This window comes from Eutrigla gurnardus (assembly GCF_963514095.1).
Source record: "Eutrigla gurnardus genome assembly, chromosome: 1".
In the NCBI taxonomy this organism is placed as follows: Eukaryota; Metazoa; Chordata; class Actinopteri; order Perciformes; family Triglidae; genus Eutrigla; species Eutrigla gurnardus.
In genome coordinates, this window is record NC_139915.1 from 20,318,717 (window position 1) to 20,337,983 (window position 19,267).

The 19,267-nt window shown below is 42.0% G+C and overlaps 1 protein-coding gene across 1 annotated transcript in view; it reads left to right on the plus strand.

Moving 5' to 3' along the window:
- LOC311011042 (mucin-5AC-like) overlaps positions 1 to 19,267 on the plus strand; it is a gene marked incomplete at its 5' end in the record, with an annotated part of 57,046 nt that overhangs the window by 18,753 nt on the left and 19,026 nt on the right. The window contains 17 exons of the mRNA XM_084005737.1: positions 285 to 337; positions 3,716 to 3,819; positions 4,706 to 4,857; positions 4,966 to 5,104; positions 7,459 to 7,569; positions 7,909 to 8,088; positions 8,199 to 8,438; positions 9,719 to 9,875; positions 13,279 to 13,407; positions 13,687 to 13,837; positions 13,956 to 13,999; positions 14,080 to 14,304; positions 15,151 to 15,849; positions 16,168 to 16,657; positions 16,783 to 16,880; positions 17,416 to 17,979; positions 18,292 to 19,047. Coding sequence (XP_083861863.1) covers positions 285 to 337; positions 3,716 to 3,819; positions 4,706 to 4,857; positions 4,966 to 5,104; positions 7,459 to 7,569; positions 7,909 to 8,088; positions 8,199 to 8,438; positions 9,719 to 9,875; positions 13,279 to 13,407; positions 13,687 to 13,837; positions 13,956 to 13,999; positions 14,080 to 14,304; positions 15,151 to 15,849; positions 16,168 to 16,657; positions 16,783 to 16,880; positions 17,416 to 17,979; positions 18,292 to 19,047 — 4,292 coding nt within the window. The remainder of the gene's footprint in view (positions 1 to 284; positions 338 to 3,715; positions 3,820 to 4,705; positions 4,858 to 4,965; positions 5,105 to 7,458; positions 7,570 to 7,908; positions 8,089 to 8,198; positions 8,439 to 9,718; positions 9,876 to 13,278; positions 13,408 to 13,686; positions 13,838 to 13,955; positions 14,000 to 14,079; positions 14,305 to 15,150; positions 15,850 to 16,167; positions 16,658 to 16,782; positions 16,881 to 17,415; positions 17,980 to 18,291; positions 19,048 to 19,267) is intronic.

Here is a 19,267-nt window from a genome sequence, read left to right on the forward strand (position 1 = left end):
TGTATCTTAGTCTTTAATCCACAGTCTATAATGTCTTTACTAAAAAAGCTAAAAGCTAAAATAAAGAAATTTAAACATTTGAGTGTTTCTAAACTCATCATGATAATTACAGTGACTGATTTGTTGTAGTCAAACACCATTCAACACATTTGAGACACAGGCATGTTTTCAATCTTCACTCCTTTTTATCTATTTTATTTACAGTTGTAAGAACACTTGTAAACAGTGTGATGTATGGTGTATGTTTATTAATGTGTTTTTTTTTAAACATATTTCTCCAAAAGCACGTGTAAGGAGGGCAAACTCAGCTGCATTGGAGAGTTTCTTGTACAGCCATGTAAGTTCCATAATATCTAATAACTTCCTTCCAGATTGTAGCACATGAACTCACATCGCAATACAGTTACAGTTGTTGACAGTTGTTGGCTGCATCATTTGAACTAATTCTATTTTTGAAAATACAACCTGGGAATTTGTCAGATGATAACAGTTTGAAAGGAAATATGTTCATTTATCAGGACGTGGTTAGAGACTAGAATCAAGGCAGAAAGCCAGCTTTAGCAAATCGACCTAACAACATGGGACCATATAGGATTTTATTGTGGATAAGCAATAAAACACACTCCCAATTAATCCATCGTGGTGACTTGAAAAAGCTGTCTCATTATCATGTAGAGCTGTCAATTTTCCTCTATAATACTATTCAAATTTCATTACATATTTTTTTCAATATTCAAATTATATTCAAATATTTAATGTCAAATTCAGCTATTATTACCTATTATTAATATTAACTACACAGGCTGATAAGTTGCCAATGCCATTGTCGGCAATGTGGTTGTTTTACTTCCTGTCCACGAGAGGGCGTTCCAAAAACATTACCAATAAATATGTTGAATTACCAAAAGCTGATAGCTTTCTAGAATTAAGATTAATAAGAATTAAGAAAGTAAAACAACCACATTGCCGTTCTCCTGGTGATGCTGTGTCCCTGTTGCCATGGCTACGCACTCCTCGTCTCACCTTCAGCTCTACTTTCACTTTCTCATGTACATCCTGCTCTTGGTCTCGTTGAGACCAAGAGCAGATGAATAAGCTGATCGAAACGCGGATCGATCTAGCTAGCAGTAAGCAGCATGAATGCATCTTTGTCATGACGTCATCGCTTCTAGAGCTCCGTCCATATTTTTCTTTTCATCTCACCAAGTGCTGCCGCGCGGTTATCTCTGCGTGTGCGCCAATGTTGCTATTTCTGATAGTGAGATTGTGATTCAGAAAACTTTATTGTTCATCAGACTTAATGGGCCCTAGTTTCGTACACCAGGCGCAGTAGGGGCGCAGCGCACCTGCGCCACGCTGACGGTGTGTGTCCGCCTGGACTTTGCAAGTTTCGTGCACGACACAGTCGGGCGCAGGCACTCCTCCCGTCACTCCTACCCCCGCAAGTGGGAAAGAGGGAGGAGAGAAGGCGTGAGTGGGAGACGAGGAGGAGAGAAGGCGTGGAGTGGGATTAAGACAGCCGATTCAGATCTTCACAATCCAATGAGCTCCTCTCCTCACCTTTAATGCGCCAAGGCGAGGTGCAGTGCAAGTTTCGTCACTTGGGGCCCTAGTTTCGTAGACCAGGCGCAGTCAGTTCTCAGTGCACCTGCGCCACGCCGACGGGGTGTGTCCGCCTGGACTTTGCAAGTTTCGTGCACCGCGCAGGTAGGCGCCGGCATACCTCCCGTCACTCCCACCCGCACAAGTGGGAAAGAGGGAGGAGAAGAAGGCGTGAGTGGGAGACGAGGAGGAGACGAGGCGTGGACTGGGATTAATACAGCCGATTCAGATCTTCACCAATCAAATGAGCTCCTCTCCTCACCTTTAATGCGTTAGGGGAGGTTTAGTGCAAGTTTCGTTACTTGACAACCCGATGACAGAAGCAGCGCCGCCGCTCCCACCACGCGCATCACGCGCTGTGTGTGCGTATCATAATAATAACAATGGCGATATTATAAAAAACAGGAGAGAGAGAGGGAGATGTTTTGGTCCGAGAGGCTGAGTTTCCGTTACGAATCTGATCTGACGTCAGATGTGACGGGACAATCTATATAGATATAAATTCACGTGTCGATTCAATTAGTTGCATTAAATAGTGTTTGTTGTGATTATTTATTGCATTTAAATGTGCCTGGAACTGTGGAAACCTGCCTGTGAGGTCTCGGTGACGTGTGCGCACTGCGCGCCGTCAGCCAAACTTCCAATCCGCCAGCTGTGATTCGCCTTGAATGAATGGACTTTATTTACGCCTTGCGCCTTGAGCCGAGAGTAGAGCAGGTTGGAGCTGGCGAGCTTTCAGCGCAGTCTCGGCGAGGCTTTTTGCCACGAAACTTCCGCTACGCCAAGCTGAATCTCCCCCTGCTGCGCCGCCACACCCATCTTGGCGCAGGCGTTCCACCAAACTGCCAAACTGACCGTGCGCAAGGCTGCGCGGGTCGAAACTTGCATTACGCCGGCTCCGCCACCCTGCGCCGCCCTGCGCTGCACCACGAAACTAGGGCCCTTGATGTTTTGGTCCGAGAGGGCCAAGTTTCAGCTGTGTTAATTCAGTCAGGCTGAGTTTCCGTTACGCGTTGATCTGACGTCAGATGTGATGGGACAATCTATATAGATATAAATTCACGTGTCAATTCAATTAGTTGCATTAATTAATGTTTGTTGTGATTTATTGCATTTAAATGTGCCCGGAACTGTGGAAACCTGCCTGTGAGGTCTTGGTGACGTGTGCGCACTGCGCGCCGATGAGCCAAACTGCCACTCCGCCAGCGCCAAGAGTAGACCAGGTTGGAGCTGGCGGGCTTTCGGCGCAGTCTCGGCGAGGCTTTTTGCCACGAAACTTCCACTGCGCCAAGCTGAATCTGTGACGCCTCCCGCTGCTGCGCCGCCACACCCATCTTGGTGCAGGCGATCCACAAAACTGCCTAACTGACCGTGCGCAAGGTTACGCTGGTCAAAATTTGCATTGTGCCGGCTCCGCCACCCTGCGCCACCCTGCACTGCGCCACGAAACTAGGGCCCAATGTGTCAAAAGCACCCGTTTATGCGGGGAGGCCAAGGTGAGGAGGGCAAGATTAGCTAACGTTAGAAAACAAACGTTAGAAAAAACATTTTAATACAAATTTCAGCGTTGGAATAGTACTTTTTTTTTTTACTATTCAAATTATATTTTACTCCCAAAGTTCATTCCAACAGCCCTACTATCATGGTAGAGGTGTGAAACATAGAGCCTGATTTTAAAAATATAGGATACAAAAATACATTTCTATTCATTCATAATGTTTGCAGGTAGACTTTATGATTTATGATCATCTATTTAAGATTGTTTGATTGTTTTTCACAAAAAAAGATGTATATTTTTCTGTGACACAATACAAATATTTGTAATGTAAAGTCATATCATTATGTTAAACTGTAATTTTAACAGTTTGAATTGATTTAGGATAGTTGTGACAAGAATGTTTTATCGTCCCATGCCTAACCAACATTTAAATATATTACAAATGTAAACTACTGAATGTCTCTTCTGCAAATCTTCAAGTTCTAATAAAGCTCTATTAATTAAGATATAACATACACTATCTTGCATTAAATCAGGCCAACAGTGAAGTTAAAATATTGACCAAGATGCATTTTAGAAATACATTAAAGTAATTTCTGATGTGTCTTTTCCCAGCAGCCTGTGCTCCTCCCATGGTTTTCTTCAACTGCTCTGCTAATGGTCAGGCTGCAAAAGGAACTGAGTGTGAGAAGAGCTGCAACACATTAGACATGGCCTGTGTGAGTCACCTTCTCCCAAACATTAAGGAACATTTATAATCTGAGTTACAAGGTAGAGTGCAGATCATCAAATGATCACTTGAGGCTCAATCCCAGGCAGCAACCTTTGTTTCTGAAAAAGAAGCTAAGGTAAAGTGCCTTAAATTGACATTCTATCCTGGACATCTGGAGGCGACTTCTTTGGTTGCAAAAATAAATAAACATTTAAACACCAGTTTATGGTCTCAATAAACTAGTCATCACTAGTTTGCTAATTTCATAAATTATGGTCCATTTAGAGTCTAATAGACCAGAAAGCAGAGGATGCTTTAGGGGCGGGACTACCTTGTGACTGACAGGTCACTACCACACCACCACCAATGCAGTTAGCTACTAAAATGACTTTAACACAGTCTATGGTCAATCCCCATAGACCTCCATGTTAAAAGACCCAACTTTACAGTAGAAATAATCATCCTGGTACAAAAGAATATTTTGATTTCTATAGCTAGTATCCCCTTTCATATGTGCGAAGGTTGAAGTTTTATATAGCTCACCTGTTTATATAATTATATTAAAGCTTAAAGTGCATAATTAGGGCGTGGCTGCTTTGAGTGACAGGTGGGCGCTGTCTCAGGGGCAGATCACACCGAGACACGCTGCAAAAGGCATTTTGGTTTGTCGTAATTCAAAAAACGCTAATTGCCATTGTCTGTTCCTACCACATTTACCAGCAACAAAACAGGAAGGAAGTGGTAGTAAAGCCTACTTTTTCCTCCAATTGATTGGTTGCCTGGGCACAAGTGTGATATGGACAAGAGGCAAGACTTGATGCCTGACGCTGAAGACATTATAATATTTTAATGTGCATCTAAAAACTGGATTGTAAGTTTGATCTCCTCTCTAGGTGACCACAGAGTGTGTCTCTGGCTGTATGTGTCCATCTGGGATGGTGTCTGATGGTAAAGGTGGCTGCATCAAGCCAGAGGCCTGTCCCTGTGTCCACAATGGCATATCCTACCAGCCTAGAGAGACCACCAAGGTGGACTGCAACACCTGGTAGGTAAATCACAAGTGGTCACACCCCTATCTGTGACTTCAAATATCAAATACAAAGCATCCCTTTTATTATAAGCCTGGTGCCATCTCATGTGTATCTGTTTATAGCACTTGTAAAGACAGGAAGTGGCAGTGCACTACCAACCATTGTGATGGAACCTGCTCTGTCTACGGTGCTGGACACTACATGACGTTTGATCAGAAGCGCTTTTCTTTTGATGGCAGCTGTGAATACATTCTCACTCAGGTATGAACGCACACAAAAACAATTGGTGAACAGAGTGATGAAAATTGTGTGTTTGCACCAGACAGCATTACATTTAGGGCATTTAGCAGAAACTTTTTTCCAACATATCATTGCCGATGTAGAAGAAAACGTGTTACCTTACATTTCTTATATGTTCCCCATATAATGTTCCTTTCTCTCGGGAACATCAAATGTCCTGCTGAGCTGTTTCTATTGAATTTAAACCTTGCAGTCTTGATGAAAAGACTCTTTGATCTTTCCCTCTTCATGAACTGTCGCCGTAACATTTGTCTTTCATACATTGATCAAGGCCCGATGAGAGACCCCTGTAGTGACATCATCTAGCTCTCCCGAGAACGGTCACACCTTGTAGATATCAACAGATGTCTCTTCCTCTGCAGAGAGACGTGTTGATTCAATGCAAATCCACTCATGACACCTTCCCTTTTGTTCTCTCGAATGTTCTGTATAAATCCAACTCGGCCAGGCCATTCGACAGACTGGATCTTCATGGATACACTGTGAATTTCTTTTCTCCACTGTCAGTGATTAAACCTCATTTGAACCAGCCACAGAATTGGACCTGAAGAGTTTTCTTCCACACCGATAAAGAGCGTAAAAGTAGAAAAAAGTGTTAGGTCCTCATGATGCATGATGAAACTCCTAACAGGTGAGTCTTGAGTCTTTTGCGGAAGATGTTAAGTGACTCTGCTGTCCTGACATTGGTCGGGAGTTCCTTCCACCACTGAGGCGCCAGAACAGAGAAGAGTCAGGACTTTGCTGAGCGACATTTGTTTAAGTTTCCGTTTCAACACGGTGGTGTGATCGCTATCATAGCTAACAAGAGCAGTTTTTTTTATGTAATTTATATTTTTCATCAACACAGTATATTGTGGGAGGACATTATGAGCATTATGTGTCCCCCACAATAGACCAATTTGGAGTAGTTGTCACATTTACGTCATTGTGGTGGCACAAAAACAGCAGAAAATACTGGGTTGTTGTTTTGTATAGAAGTGGTGGGACAATATATCGATATATCGTGATACTATATCGATATACATTTTTTTTTAAATCGATATTTTTCTTTTTTTTTGGGGGGGGGGGGGGGATTTGTATACAAATATGCACGCGCTATTTACTGATTCCATGCATTAAGCCTGTTAGCATTTGGGTCATTCCGTGTCATTTCATCAAATTTCTGAAAATCTTCCCACCTGACCATCACAGAATTTCTTGAAAAAAATTTAGTATGAAGTAAGACTTGTTAATAGGAAAAGTCCAAAATATTAGGTCTCTACTGTCAATAGATTTCTCATTTGTATTCAAATATGCACGCGCTATTTACTCATTCCATGCATTAAGCCTGTTAGCATTTGGGTCATTCCGTGTCATTTCATCAAATTTCTGAAAATCTTCCCACCTGACCATCACAGAATTTCTTGAAAAAAATCTAGTATGAAGACAGACTTGTTAATAGGAAAAGTCCAAAATATTAGGTCTCTACTGTCAATAGATTTCTCATGAAACATCATTGAATGAAGGGTAGTTGAGACGGTCTTTGGCGTCATACTCTGAAAGCCATTTTTAAACAGCAATATCTGGAAAACTATCTCACCTGTGGCCTTCAAATTTTCTACAGTGTATACAGTATCTGTTACTAATAGCCTCGAGACATGGCATTTCAGGGGTGTAGCTCAATTATAACCTAGTATGGTAGGTACTTGGTGCTATTCGGAAAATATTTATTATATTATATTTAACAGTATTAATAATAATAATAGTCATAATAATCTAATAGTATAAAGGCTCAGCACTGTGATTTAGTCATTTTTGTTTTCATCTTTTCTTGAAAGCTTAAACTCCTCAACCCCATTTAGTATGTGAACATTTGTATCTGTAGCAGCAGTTTGTAAGAAATTGGTCAGTAATTGGTATGTCATATTTCGGTTCTTAAAATTCACCAAATTGATGCATTAAAATGAAATATATTAAAAATGTTCTCCCCAGGGGGGCATGCCCCCGGACAGGATCGCGAACCCCCCCACCATAGTCTCCAAAAATCCTGTGGGAAACACTGGGCGTCCATTTCATTCATATTCTTTGTGATTTTAGTGTTACAACTTTGTGACAATGGTACAACAGAAATATCACTTTCTAACAGTTTGGCTCCACTCACAAAATACAAGACAAATAGGTATATGTTGTAATAACCTTGCTACTGCCTCACTTCAGTAACTGTATCAACACCAACATGTATCTCTGACCAATGAGAAAGGTGGGAACCAGCAAGTCAGGAGTGAAGCAGAGCCACTAATATGGATGATCTGTATGTATGTGTTTTTTTCCCTCAGGACTACTGTGGCAGTGCTCAGAGTAATGGAACCTTCAGAGTACTCACTGAAAATGTTCCATGTGGAACCACTGGAACCACCTGCTCCAAGAACATCAAGATCTTCCTGGGGGTAAACCATTAATATAAAGCATTTGATATCATGACTCGCTCTAACTTATAAAATGTAAATTAAATTCTGTCTTCACAGAAACTTAGGTTAAGGCAAAAACACCTCTTGGTTAGTTTTTCGAAAAGAGTGTGTTCACATAAACTTCACTGACTAATGACTCACATGATTTCAGACTCTTAAATTCACATTACTAACAACTAATGTTAACATGGAACACTTACAGCAGTCTCCTGTCCTGTTTGCTTCATTTTTTATGCCTTGGCAGTGAGAGCAGGTTGATTTATACTATTCATATTCTGTATATAGAAACATTGACCAACAATACATTTCTTTTTTCAGAGTGCAGAGCTGATTCTGACCGAGGGAAGCTACCAGCTCCTTTCAAGTGGAAATGAAGAAACGGTCCCATTCCGTTACAGCACTATGGGTATCTACCTGGTGATTGAAGCCAACAATGGACTAATTTTCATATGGGACAGGAAGACCAGCTTGTTCATCAAGCTTAGCCCCAAATATAAGGTAAATGTGCAAATTGTGAAGGAAAGTTTGATTTGTTCAGACAACAAAAGGCAAGCTTTGCTTTGATATTTTGATTGACCAACATGATATAAGGAGCTCTACTTTTTCAGGGTCGTGTGTGCGGGCTGTGTGGCAACTATGATGACAATGCAAATAATGACTTCACAACAAGGGGCCACGCTGTGGTTGTCAACTCGCTGGTGTTTGGGAACAGCTGGAAGGATTTACCAATCTGCCCTGATGCTCTGAGCATCGGCAGCCCCTGCAAAACCAACCCATACAGACAGGCGTGGGCTCAGAAACAGTGCAGCATCATACAGAGTGACGTCTTCTCTGCCTGCCATTCCGTTGTAGGTTGTTGTTGAAGTGGAGACTATGATATGTCTTTTCTAATACTCCATAAATCAGAAAAACAGCCATTTCAAAATCTATTTACACTATATCCCTTGGAATAAAATATTCATAAATAAAATGAAAAAAAAAAAAACTTTAGTTAAAAACTTTCAGAATATAAATAGGAATGAAACTTGAAAGTTTGGTGGATGTAAGCGCTACTGAAGACGCTGTTTGAGTCTGAGAAAACGCTAATTCAGAGAAATTGGCCTTTACAGATAAGGATTGTAAAATGAATAGGGTTAAATACAAATCACCATGAAACTCCCCCTGTTGATTACTGTCATTAAGACACATTATGGAAAATGTTTATGTAATATGAACATGAGATACAATCTTATGAAATGATTTTCAGAACAGAAATCTGAACATTGGATAAAATCACGTTCAAAATACTTAGAAAATATAAATGTTTAATTTGGCTGACATATAGGAGTCAAAGGTTGTATTGAGGACATTTTGGATATCTCTTTGTATCACTCCATAAATCAGAAAATACCGTCACAGCCATAGAAAAAAACTTTCCTCCATGTTTTTAGTTATAAAATGTTGTATAAATGAGGCCATGCATGATATACATACAAGCCCCTCTGGAAAAACCTTCAGAATATAGATAGGAATGAAACTGGAAAGTCAAAAAAAAAATGTAAATTGTAAAACAACATACATGTTGAAGACATGAAGATATACAGGTCAATAGGGTTAAAAAATATATATAATAACAATAAAATATGTTACCATCAACTTCCCCATTTGATTGCTCGCATTAAGGCAATTCATTTTTTTTACTATGTTTTCTGAAACGACATGTTTAAATATGTAAACACGGTTTTATTAAAGGTAACTTATGGTGAAATTAGGAGAAATCTACAGAGGCAAATAGACCAAGGAGTAAAATAAACACTTAAATTTGTATTTTGAATATTGCCCATTAATTATTATATATTACTTTATATTATTTTTTGCAATGCATTAACATCTATACAGCATTATAATGTCGTAGCTAGTAGAGGCGAATAACTATTTAATATACTGTTGCACAGATCAATGTTCATATTCTTTAACCTTTTCATATGACCGATACTAAAATCTTAATTTGCATATATGTATCTGATATATTTAGTGCAGTAACCATAATTTTGTTTGCCTCTCAGATGTAGAACTAAACAGCTGTAGAACTAGAAGTGCAGCAGTCTCCATTTAACTTAATAGTGTATGATCATACATTTGCCTCTAGGTGGATCCTGCTCCATACTACGAAGCATGTGCGTTTGACTCATGTGCTTGTGACACGGGTGGAGACTGTGAGTGTTTCTGCACTGCTGTGGCTTCTTATGCCGAATCCTGTAATCAAGCTGGCGTCTGCATTCGATGGAGAACCCCAAAGATCTGTCGTGAGTAACCAAGATGGAACATTACGTGTTTAAAAGCTACAACAGGCATGCAGTTAATACAGTATATCTGAGCTAAACTTATTTTTAAGACAAAGGGAGAGACAAGTCTATCAAATCAGACTTATCTTTTAGATATCTTTTTAATAGCTGCGAGTGGATCGGCAGATGCGCTGACTTTAGACATGGTAAAAGTCGGTGGGGGCTGGGGGGGAACTACTAGAACTACTAGAATGTTTCTTCAGTAAATATCTTAATTCTGATTCATCAACCACATGATGAGACACCATCCATCCATTGTCTACCGCTTATCCTGTATTCAGGGTTGCGGGTGGGGGGGGGGGGGGGGGGGGGGCGGAGCCGATCCCAGCTATCATTGGGCGAAGGCAGGGACACCCTGGACAGGTCGCCAGTCTATCCCAGGGCCGACATGTAGAGACAAACAACCATTCACACTCACATTCACACCTACGGGCAATTTAGAGTCATCAATTAGCCTATCCCCATCATGTCTTTGGACTGTGGGAGGAAGCCGGAGAACCCGGAGAGAACCCATGCTCACACAGGGAGAACATGCAAACATCCACAGAAGGAACCTGGGACCCTCTTGCTGTGAGGCGACAGTGCTACCCACTACACCACCGTGCAGCACATGTTGAGACACCATATGATGGAAATAAAATGCTCCGAAATTGTAAAAAAAGGGGAAAAAAAGAAGAAGAAATAAAACTGATTTTATAGGGCCCTAAATAATAGCTGGATGCATTCCATATACTGTATTTTAAGTGGGATGAAAATAAAGTCAGCAGATATGCTTAGTTGGAGATGGCTTTTGGTATTTTGCAGTCGAGGTTCCTCTCCTGTGGACTTGGAAGTGTGGCTCTCCTTGAAAAAATAGCGGGGATCAATGCTCTGGGTAATATTGACTCAAGTGACTCAAGTCACTCGTAAAGTCTGATCAGTTTAGTGATTAACACAGACGTCTGTAAGTCAGCACACTGAGTCGAGATCAACACTTCTATATCAGTATATAGAAGTATACATATATCATGTTTCAGGTAATCTGGTGGACATATAATACAAGTTTCATGATAACTGGCCCAACAACTGTTGAGTCAGGTCTATTGTCTATTGACGTTAAGCCTCTGTACATGGGGCGGCTGTCCTAACCACTGCACCACCGCCCCCTTTTAAATTACCTTTGATAAGATTGGTCAAATAATGATCCACTGAAGATTTTTTATCAATCAGACCTGTAGGAGTTTAGGAGGAGATGAAAAAAATGGGTTTTCAATAATTAAAAAATATCTAGTCAGTCACCTAGCCTGGGGGGTTAGCTCAGGAGGTCTCTATACCTCTGGCAACACCAGGTCCATTTACACTAATAACACAGTCTCATCGCCACCTTGAAGTACTCTGGTAAGACATCATCCATCCCTCTTGCCCCCATGGCACTGATACATCAAACATCAACAGTCCCATCCTTACTTTGGAATATTCCATGCATTACTTCACCATCTCACATGCTGTCCGCCCCATGCATTTAACTGGCAATGGCGCCTGGTTAGCCAAAGCTGACATCACCACCACCTTAAAAGTTTTACCCAGTCATCCAGACTTCAAAAGCTTCTTTCTACTTCACCATCCATTTCTCTTTCAAGTTCAAGAGCAGCGCCAAATTATATGATTCCCTTTGCAAGTACAAGGCCGGATCCTTATCAGTCATCCTCTGGACAACTACCTCACTTCACGCCATCATATTTTCCGTGTTGTCTCTCCACACTAAAGTCTGCTTTACTTTTGTATCCTTTCCCTCAAGAAAAGCGGATCAAGCGCAAGCCTTCCTCCCAATCGAGAAACTCCATCTCTTTGGACATTTCTATTTCTAACAACTACCCATTTCCACCAGTTGTACCACCTTCTTTTCCTACTCAGATACCTGAATTTCACCATCCACATCATCCCTCAAGGTTGATCCTTCCTCTTGATTTCATCCCATTGAGTGAACCTGTCTACTGCAAGCCTTTCCCTTCACCCTTGAGAGTGTGGCATTACTTCCTTTCCTCTCAGAATGTCATTTGTGTTTTCTATGATGGTCACATAACTCAGCCGAAGACATCTAACTGCACACCTTTGCAGCACCCTCCACCGGATACAGAAGTTACTACAGCGGTAGAGTTGCCTCCACTTGGCCTCCAGAACTGTCCTCACTCCCTTCTTTTGTGGCATGAATGCAGCACCACCAATATCATAAGCAGAATCACAATAGTTGCTCGAATTACTAGACATCATGAAGTTCATCCACAGACTCACCTAAATATCAGCAAACAATTAATCAACAACAATTAAACAATTAATTATGCGCACTGCCCATGTTCCAGGCTACGTGAACTCCATTTCTGGCATCTTTCATTTCAGAAATGTAAACCCTATGCAGCAGATTAAAACCATTTTACTTAACCTCCAGATTTTCCACCTCGTCATTGCTTCAAGTAATCTTGAATAGCCTCCTCACTCCCGTACTACTCAGGATGATGTAGTTTCAAATCCTTCCATACCTCGCACAACCTGCCATTTCCTTCCACCAACACCACAATGTCAATCAAAACATCACTCACACCTACCCACTAAATCAGAACATCCACCATCCAAGTGTACTTTAGTGGTATTTACTTCTTCATCAGATTGCTGTCCAGCCCCCTCCATAACCCAAGAGAGATTAGCCCACCATGCTTTTACACAAGAAATGCTCTTCACCACCAAATTGAGTTGTTCAATGCTTCTGGTTCTGCCACCATCTCCACCAAAGTTCTTTCCAAATTGTTTTACTATGCCTTACTTTTCATTACCTAGTTCATTGAAGGTTTTCTTGAAACGTCCATGCATGCTTGATTTCAGATTCAGATTGTTTATGATGTTCATTCCTTCCCTGGCAATTTTCCTCCTTATTTCCGTGGTGCTGTAGCAGTCGAAACATATGTGCTGTAATGTTTCGTCACCACCACTACCACAGTGAACCTTTGGAAATTTCTTTGTAGTGATGGAGTAGCTCCACTGCAATACTGCCTTGACAAGTCTGTTAAACGAAGTTTAACACTTGACGAAAAGCCAGACTGTGTTGTTGGTTTATTTGTACTCATTATTTATTTATACTGCATCTGGCCTCCGTTTTCGGTTTCATTGAGTTTCTTTTGAATTTATTTAGTGGAGTCAGGCTATCATAGGGCTATTGGAATATATGGAATTAGAAAATGAAGGGCTATTGCAGTGCTCTGGTTTCAGGCCATTGTACCATATCTGCCTAGTATAAAGCTTAAAATAAGGCTATGTACCACCACATAAAACCATTAGTATGCTCTCTAAATGTCTGGAATGTACCAATAATAAGTATTATTATCTTTCCCAGCTCTCTTCTGTGATTACTACAATCCACCTGGTGAATGTGAATGGCACTACTTGCCATGTGGATCTGCTTGTATGAAAACCTGCAGGAACCCCTCAGGCAGCTGCTCTACACAGATACCTCCTCTCGAAGGTATGTCACAAGATGATGTTTTTATAACGTGACCAAACCTATAATAAAAATAAATAAAATGTTGAATTTTTAAGAACACATCAGCTGTCTTTTTTTACGTTGGCTGTATCTTTATAGGTATGCTTAAAAAGTTGCTTAATAATATTACTCATTCAACCACAATGCCAGGAGAACACACAAAAAATGCATCCAACTGGTGGGACCCATGTTTTCAATAACGCCAACAAGTATTAAAGATCACATTTCTTGCAATAAGTGAAAAGTTGTTTTTTCAATTAGGTTGTTATCCAAAATGTCCTCCTGCTCAGCCATACTTTGATGAGGATACAATGACATGTGTTCTAAAAGAACATTGTGGCTGCTACGATAAAGAGGGGAGACACTATATTAATAATGACCAAGTGCCAACAACGGAAAACTGTCAAACATGGTAGGTCTTACATATACAGTATTACATGTCACAATCAAGGTAAGAACTTTGTGAGAGGTTTACATTGAATGGAAACAAATCAAAACTGACAATATATTTCATGTTTTCTTTCTTGAAGCACATGCAATTCAGTGACCATCCAATGCCATTACGATCCCCAAGGTATGTAAAAATTGGGATATTTGAGGGTTGTAAAAGTATACACTTTAATTATTTTAACAATACCTCTCCACTCTTTACAGCCTGTACATGCACATATCGTGGGAACAAGTATCACCCCGGGAATACCATCTATAACACAACAGATGGACATAGTAACTGTATCACAGCAGTTTGTGGGAAGAATGGTACCATTGACAGGAGATCACATCCATGCCCAGTTCCCACACCGACACCACATATGCCGACTGCAACCGCTATTACAGTCGGCCACCCTACAACCACCTTTGTTTTTACAACCACACCAGGTATGTGCAAGCTATTCATTTTTAAAACAGAAGAGATATTGAACTCTATAGTGTAAGATGGGATGAGGATCAGCACCTCTAAATCTGAGGCCATGGTGCTCAGCAGGAAACCGGTGGATTGCCTGCTCCGTGTAGGGAATGAAGTGAAGGAGTTCAAGTACCTCGGGGTCTTGTTCGTGAGTGAGTGGACAATGGAACCTGAGATTGGTCAGAGAATTGGAGCAGCAGGTGCGGTATTGGATTCGCTGTACCGCTCCGTTGTGACGAAAAGAGAGCTGAGCCGGAAGGCAAAGCTCTCAGTCTACCGGTCAATCTCCGTTCCTACCCTCACCTATGGTCATGAGGGATGGGTCATGAGAAGAACTAGATCGCAGGTACAAGCGGCCTGAAATGAGTTTCCTCAGGAGGGTGGCTGGCATCTCCCTTAGAGATAGGGTGAGAAGCTCAGTAATCCGTGAGGGACTCGGAGTAGAGCCGCTGCTCCTTTGCATCGAAAGGAGACAGCTGAGATGGTTCAGGCATCTGGTAAGGATGCCCCCTGGGTGCCTCCCTAGGGAGGTGTTTCAGGTGCGACCAGCTGGGAGGAGGCCACGGGGAAGACCCAGGACTAGGTGGAGAGATTATATCTCCACACTGGCCTGGGAACACCTCGGGATCCCCCAGTCAGTGTTGGCTGATGTGGCCCGGGAAAGGGAAGGTTGGGGCCCCCTGCTAAAGCTGCTGCCCCGGCGACCCGACACCGGTCGGTAGACGATGAGATGAAATGAGTGTAAGATTTACAACATACTAAACACCTATGTTGACCTAAATGTAAATGTTATTGTGTGTCCCCAGAGCCATCCACAGTCCCAGTCACATGTAATCCTTGTAAATGGTCGCCATGGTATGACACTAGCTTCCCCACATTGGGATCTCCAGGAGGAGACAGTGAAACCTACCAAAAGATCAGAGCGGCAGGGCACAAGATATGTGCAAAGCCAAGCCAGATCCAATGCAGAGCTGAGAAATTTCCTAATGTCACCATTGTCAATGTCGGACAAGTGGTACAATGTAATCTGGCGAAGGGACTAACATGCAGAAATGAAGACCAGTCAGGGCCGCTGGCCTTGTGCTTTAACTACCAAATCAGAGTCCTGTGTTGTGACGATAGTGCATGCCCAATTAAACCTACACCTTCCACAACACCCCCAATGTCAACTACAAAATCTCCAATAATACCTACAACAACCAAATTTGTTTCCGAAACACCTTGTCAAGAAACATGCACCTGGTCACAATGGATTAATTCAGACTACCCTGAATATGGTCCTGGAGGTGGGGACAATGAAACCATCCAACATATTATCCAGAAAGGACATCAAATCTGTGAGAATCCAGTGGCAGTGGAATGTCAGGCTGTGCATTACCCGGGGCTTCCCCTAGCAAAATTGGAGCAAAGAGTTACATGTAATAATCAAGGACTTCTGTGTGAGAACCGGATGCAGTTTCCTCCCATATGTTTGAATTATGAAATAAAGGTAAAATGTTGCAAGAAAGTGCATTGCAGTACAACACCAAAACCTACAATTACTTCCACAACCGTACCAACTCAACCATCTACTGCAACTCAACCACTACCCACTACAACTACTAAATCATCTCCCACATATGGAAGACAAACTACAACCACCACACCTTCTATGACAACTCCTTCCAATCCTTCCACGACAGTTACAAGTACAGTTCCAACTACAATCCCTACTACAACCCATTCAACTACGACAACCACCTCACCTTCGACAATAACTGAAACAACAACTACAGCTCCAACTACAGCTCCAACTACAATCCCAACTTCAACTCCTTCCACTCCTTCCACTACAGTTCCAACTACAAGCACAACTACAACACATTCATCTACGACAACCACCTCACCTTCTATGACAACTGAAACAACAACTACGGTTCCAACTACAGTTCCAACTACAATCCCAACTTCAACACATTCAACTACGACAACCACCACGACTGAAACAACTGCTACTCCCCCATCATCAACCACAGCTTGCCCTGGGGGACATAATATGACATGTGGTTGGTCAGAATGGATGAATCTTGACAAGCCCACACCAGGCCCTGATGGTGGAGAAAATGAATCCATCCAGAAGATCGTCGCTGCTAATCTTCATGTGTGCTCAGCTCCTGAAGAAGTCCAGTGTAGAGCTGTTCTTTACCCACATCTTTCCATGTCACTGGTAGGGCAAACTGTGACTTGCAATAAAGAAGTTGGTCTCATTTGCCACAACAAACAACAAGGCCTTCAGCAAGAGTGTTTTGATTATGAAATTAAATTTAAATGCTGTGGTTGTCTAACGTCACCACCTCCTTCCACTCATTCCACAACAGTTACAAGTATAGTTCCAACTACAATCCCAACTTCAACGCATTCAACTACGTCAACCACTGCACCTTCTACGACAACTGAAACAACAACTACAGTTCCAACTACAATCCCAACTTCAACACATTCAACTATGACAACCACCACACCTTCCACCACAACTGGAACAACTGCTACTCCGCCATCATCAACTACAGTTTGCCCTGGGGGACATAATATGACATGTGGTTGGTCAGAATGGATGAATCTTGACAAGCCAACACCAGGCCCTGATGGTGGAGAAAATGAATCCATCCAGAAGATCCTCGCTGCTAATCCTCATGTGTGCTCAGCTCCTGAAGAAGTCCAGTGTAGAGCTGTTCTTTACCCACATCTTTCCATGTCACTGGTGGGACAAACTGTGACTTGCAATAAAGAAGTTGGTCTCATTTGCCACAACAAACAACAAGGTCTTCAGCAAGAGTGTTTTGATTATGAAATTAAATTTAAATGCTGTGGTTGTCTAACGTCACCACCTCCTTCCACTCATTCCACAACAGTTACAAGTATAGTTCCAACTACAATCCCAACTACAACGCATTCAACTATGTCAACCACTGCACCTTCTACGACAACTGAAACAACAACTACAGTTCCAACTACAATCCCAACTTCAACACATTCAACTATGACAACCACCACACCTTCCACCACAACTGGAACAACTGCTACTCCGCCATCATCAACTACAGTTTGCCCTGGGGGACATAATATGACATGTGGTTGGTCAGAATGGATGAATCTTGACAAGCCAACACCAGGCCCTGATGGTGGAGAAAATGAATCCATCCAGAAGATCCTCGCTGCTAATCCTCATGTGTGCTCAGCTCCTGAAGAAGTCCAGTGTAGAGCTGTTCTTTACCCACATCTTTCCATGTCACTGGTGGGACAAACTGTGACTTGCAATAAAGAAGTTGGTCTCATTTGCCACAACAAACAACAAGGTCTTCAGCAAGAGTGTTTTGATTATGAAATTAAATTTAAATGCTGTGGTTGTCTAACGTCACCACCTCCTTCCACTCATTCCACAACAGTTACAAGTATAGTTCCAACTACAATCCCAACTACAACGCATTCAACTATGTCAACCACTGCACCTTCTACGACAACTGAAACAACAACTACAGTTCCAACTACAATCCCAACTTCAACACATTCAACTACGACAACCACCACACCTTCCACCACAACTGAAACAACTCCTACTCCGCCATCATCAACTACAGTTTGCCCTGGGGGACATAATATGACATGTGGTTGGTCAGAATGGATGAATCTTGACAAGCCAACACCAGGTCCTGATGGTGGAGAAAATGATTCCATCCAGAAGATCCTCGCTGCTAATCCTCATGTGTGCTCAGCTCCTGAAGAAGTCCAGTGTAGAGCTGTTCTTTACCCACATCTTTCCATGTCACTGGTGGGACAAACTGTGACTTGCAATAAAGAAGTTGGTCTCATTTGCCACAACAAACAACAAGGTCTTCAGCAAGAGTGTTTTGATTATGAAATTAAATTTAAATGCTGTGGTTGTCTAACGTCACCACCTCCTTCCACTCATTCCACAACAGTTACAAGTATAGTTCCAACTACAATCCCAACTACAACGCATTCAACTATGTCAACCACTGCACCTTCTACGACAACTGAAACAACAACTACAGTTCCAACTACAATCCCAACTTCAACACATTCAACTATGACAACCACCACACCTTCCACCACAACTGGAACAACTGCTACTCCGCCATCATCAACTACAGTTTGCCCTGGGGGACATAATATGACATGTGGTTGGTCAGAATGGATGAATCTTGACAAGCCAACACCAGGCCCTGATGGTGGAGAAAATGAATCCATCCAGAAGATCCTCGCTGCTAATCCTCATGTGTGCTCCGCTCCTGAAGAAGTCCAGTGTAGAGCTGTTCTTTACCCACATCTTTCCATGTCACTGGTGGGACAAACTGTGAGTTGCAATAAAGAAGTTGGTCTCATATGCCACAACAAACAACAAGGCCTTCAGCAAGAGTGTTTTGATTATGAAATTAAATTTAAATGCTGTGGTTGTCTAACGTCACCACCTCCTTCCACTCCTTCCACAACAGTTACAAGTATAGTTCCAACTACAATCCCAACTACAACGCATTCAACTACGTCAACCACTGCACCTTCTACGACAACTGAAACAACAACTACAGTTCCAACTACAATCCCAACTTCAACACATTCAACTACGACAACCACCACACCTTCCACCACAACTGAAACAACTCCTACTCCGCCATCATCAACTACAGTTTGCCCTGGGGGACATAATATGACATGTGGTTGGTCAGAATGGATGAATCTTGACAAGCCAACACCAGGCCCTGATGGTGGAGAAAATGATTCCATCCAGAAGATCCTCGCTGCTAATCCTCATGTGTGCTCAGCTCCTGAAGAAGTCCAGTGTAGAGCTGTTCTTTACCCACATCTTTCCATGTCACTGGTGGGACAAACTGTGACTTGCAATAAAGAAGTTGGTCTCATTTGCCACAACAAACAACA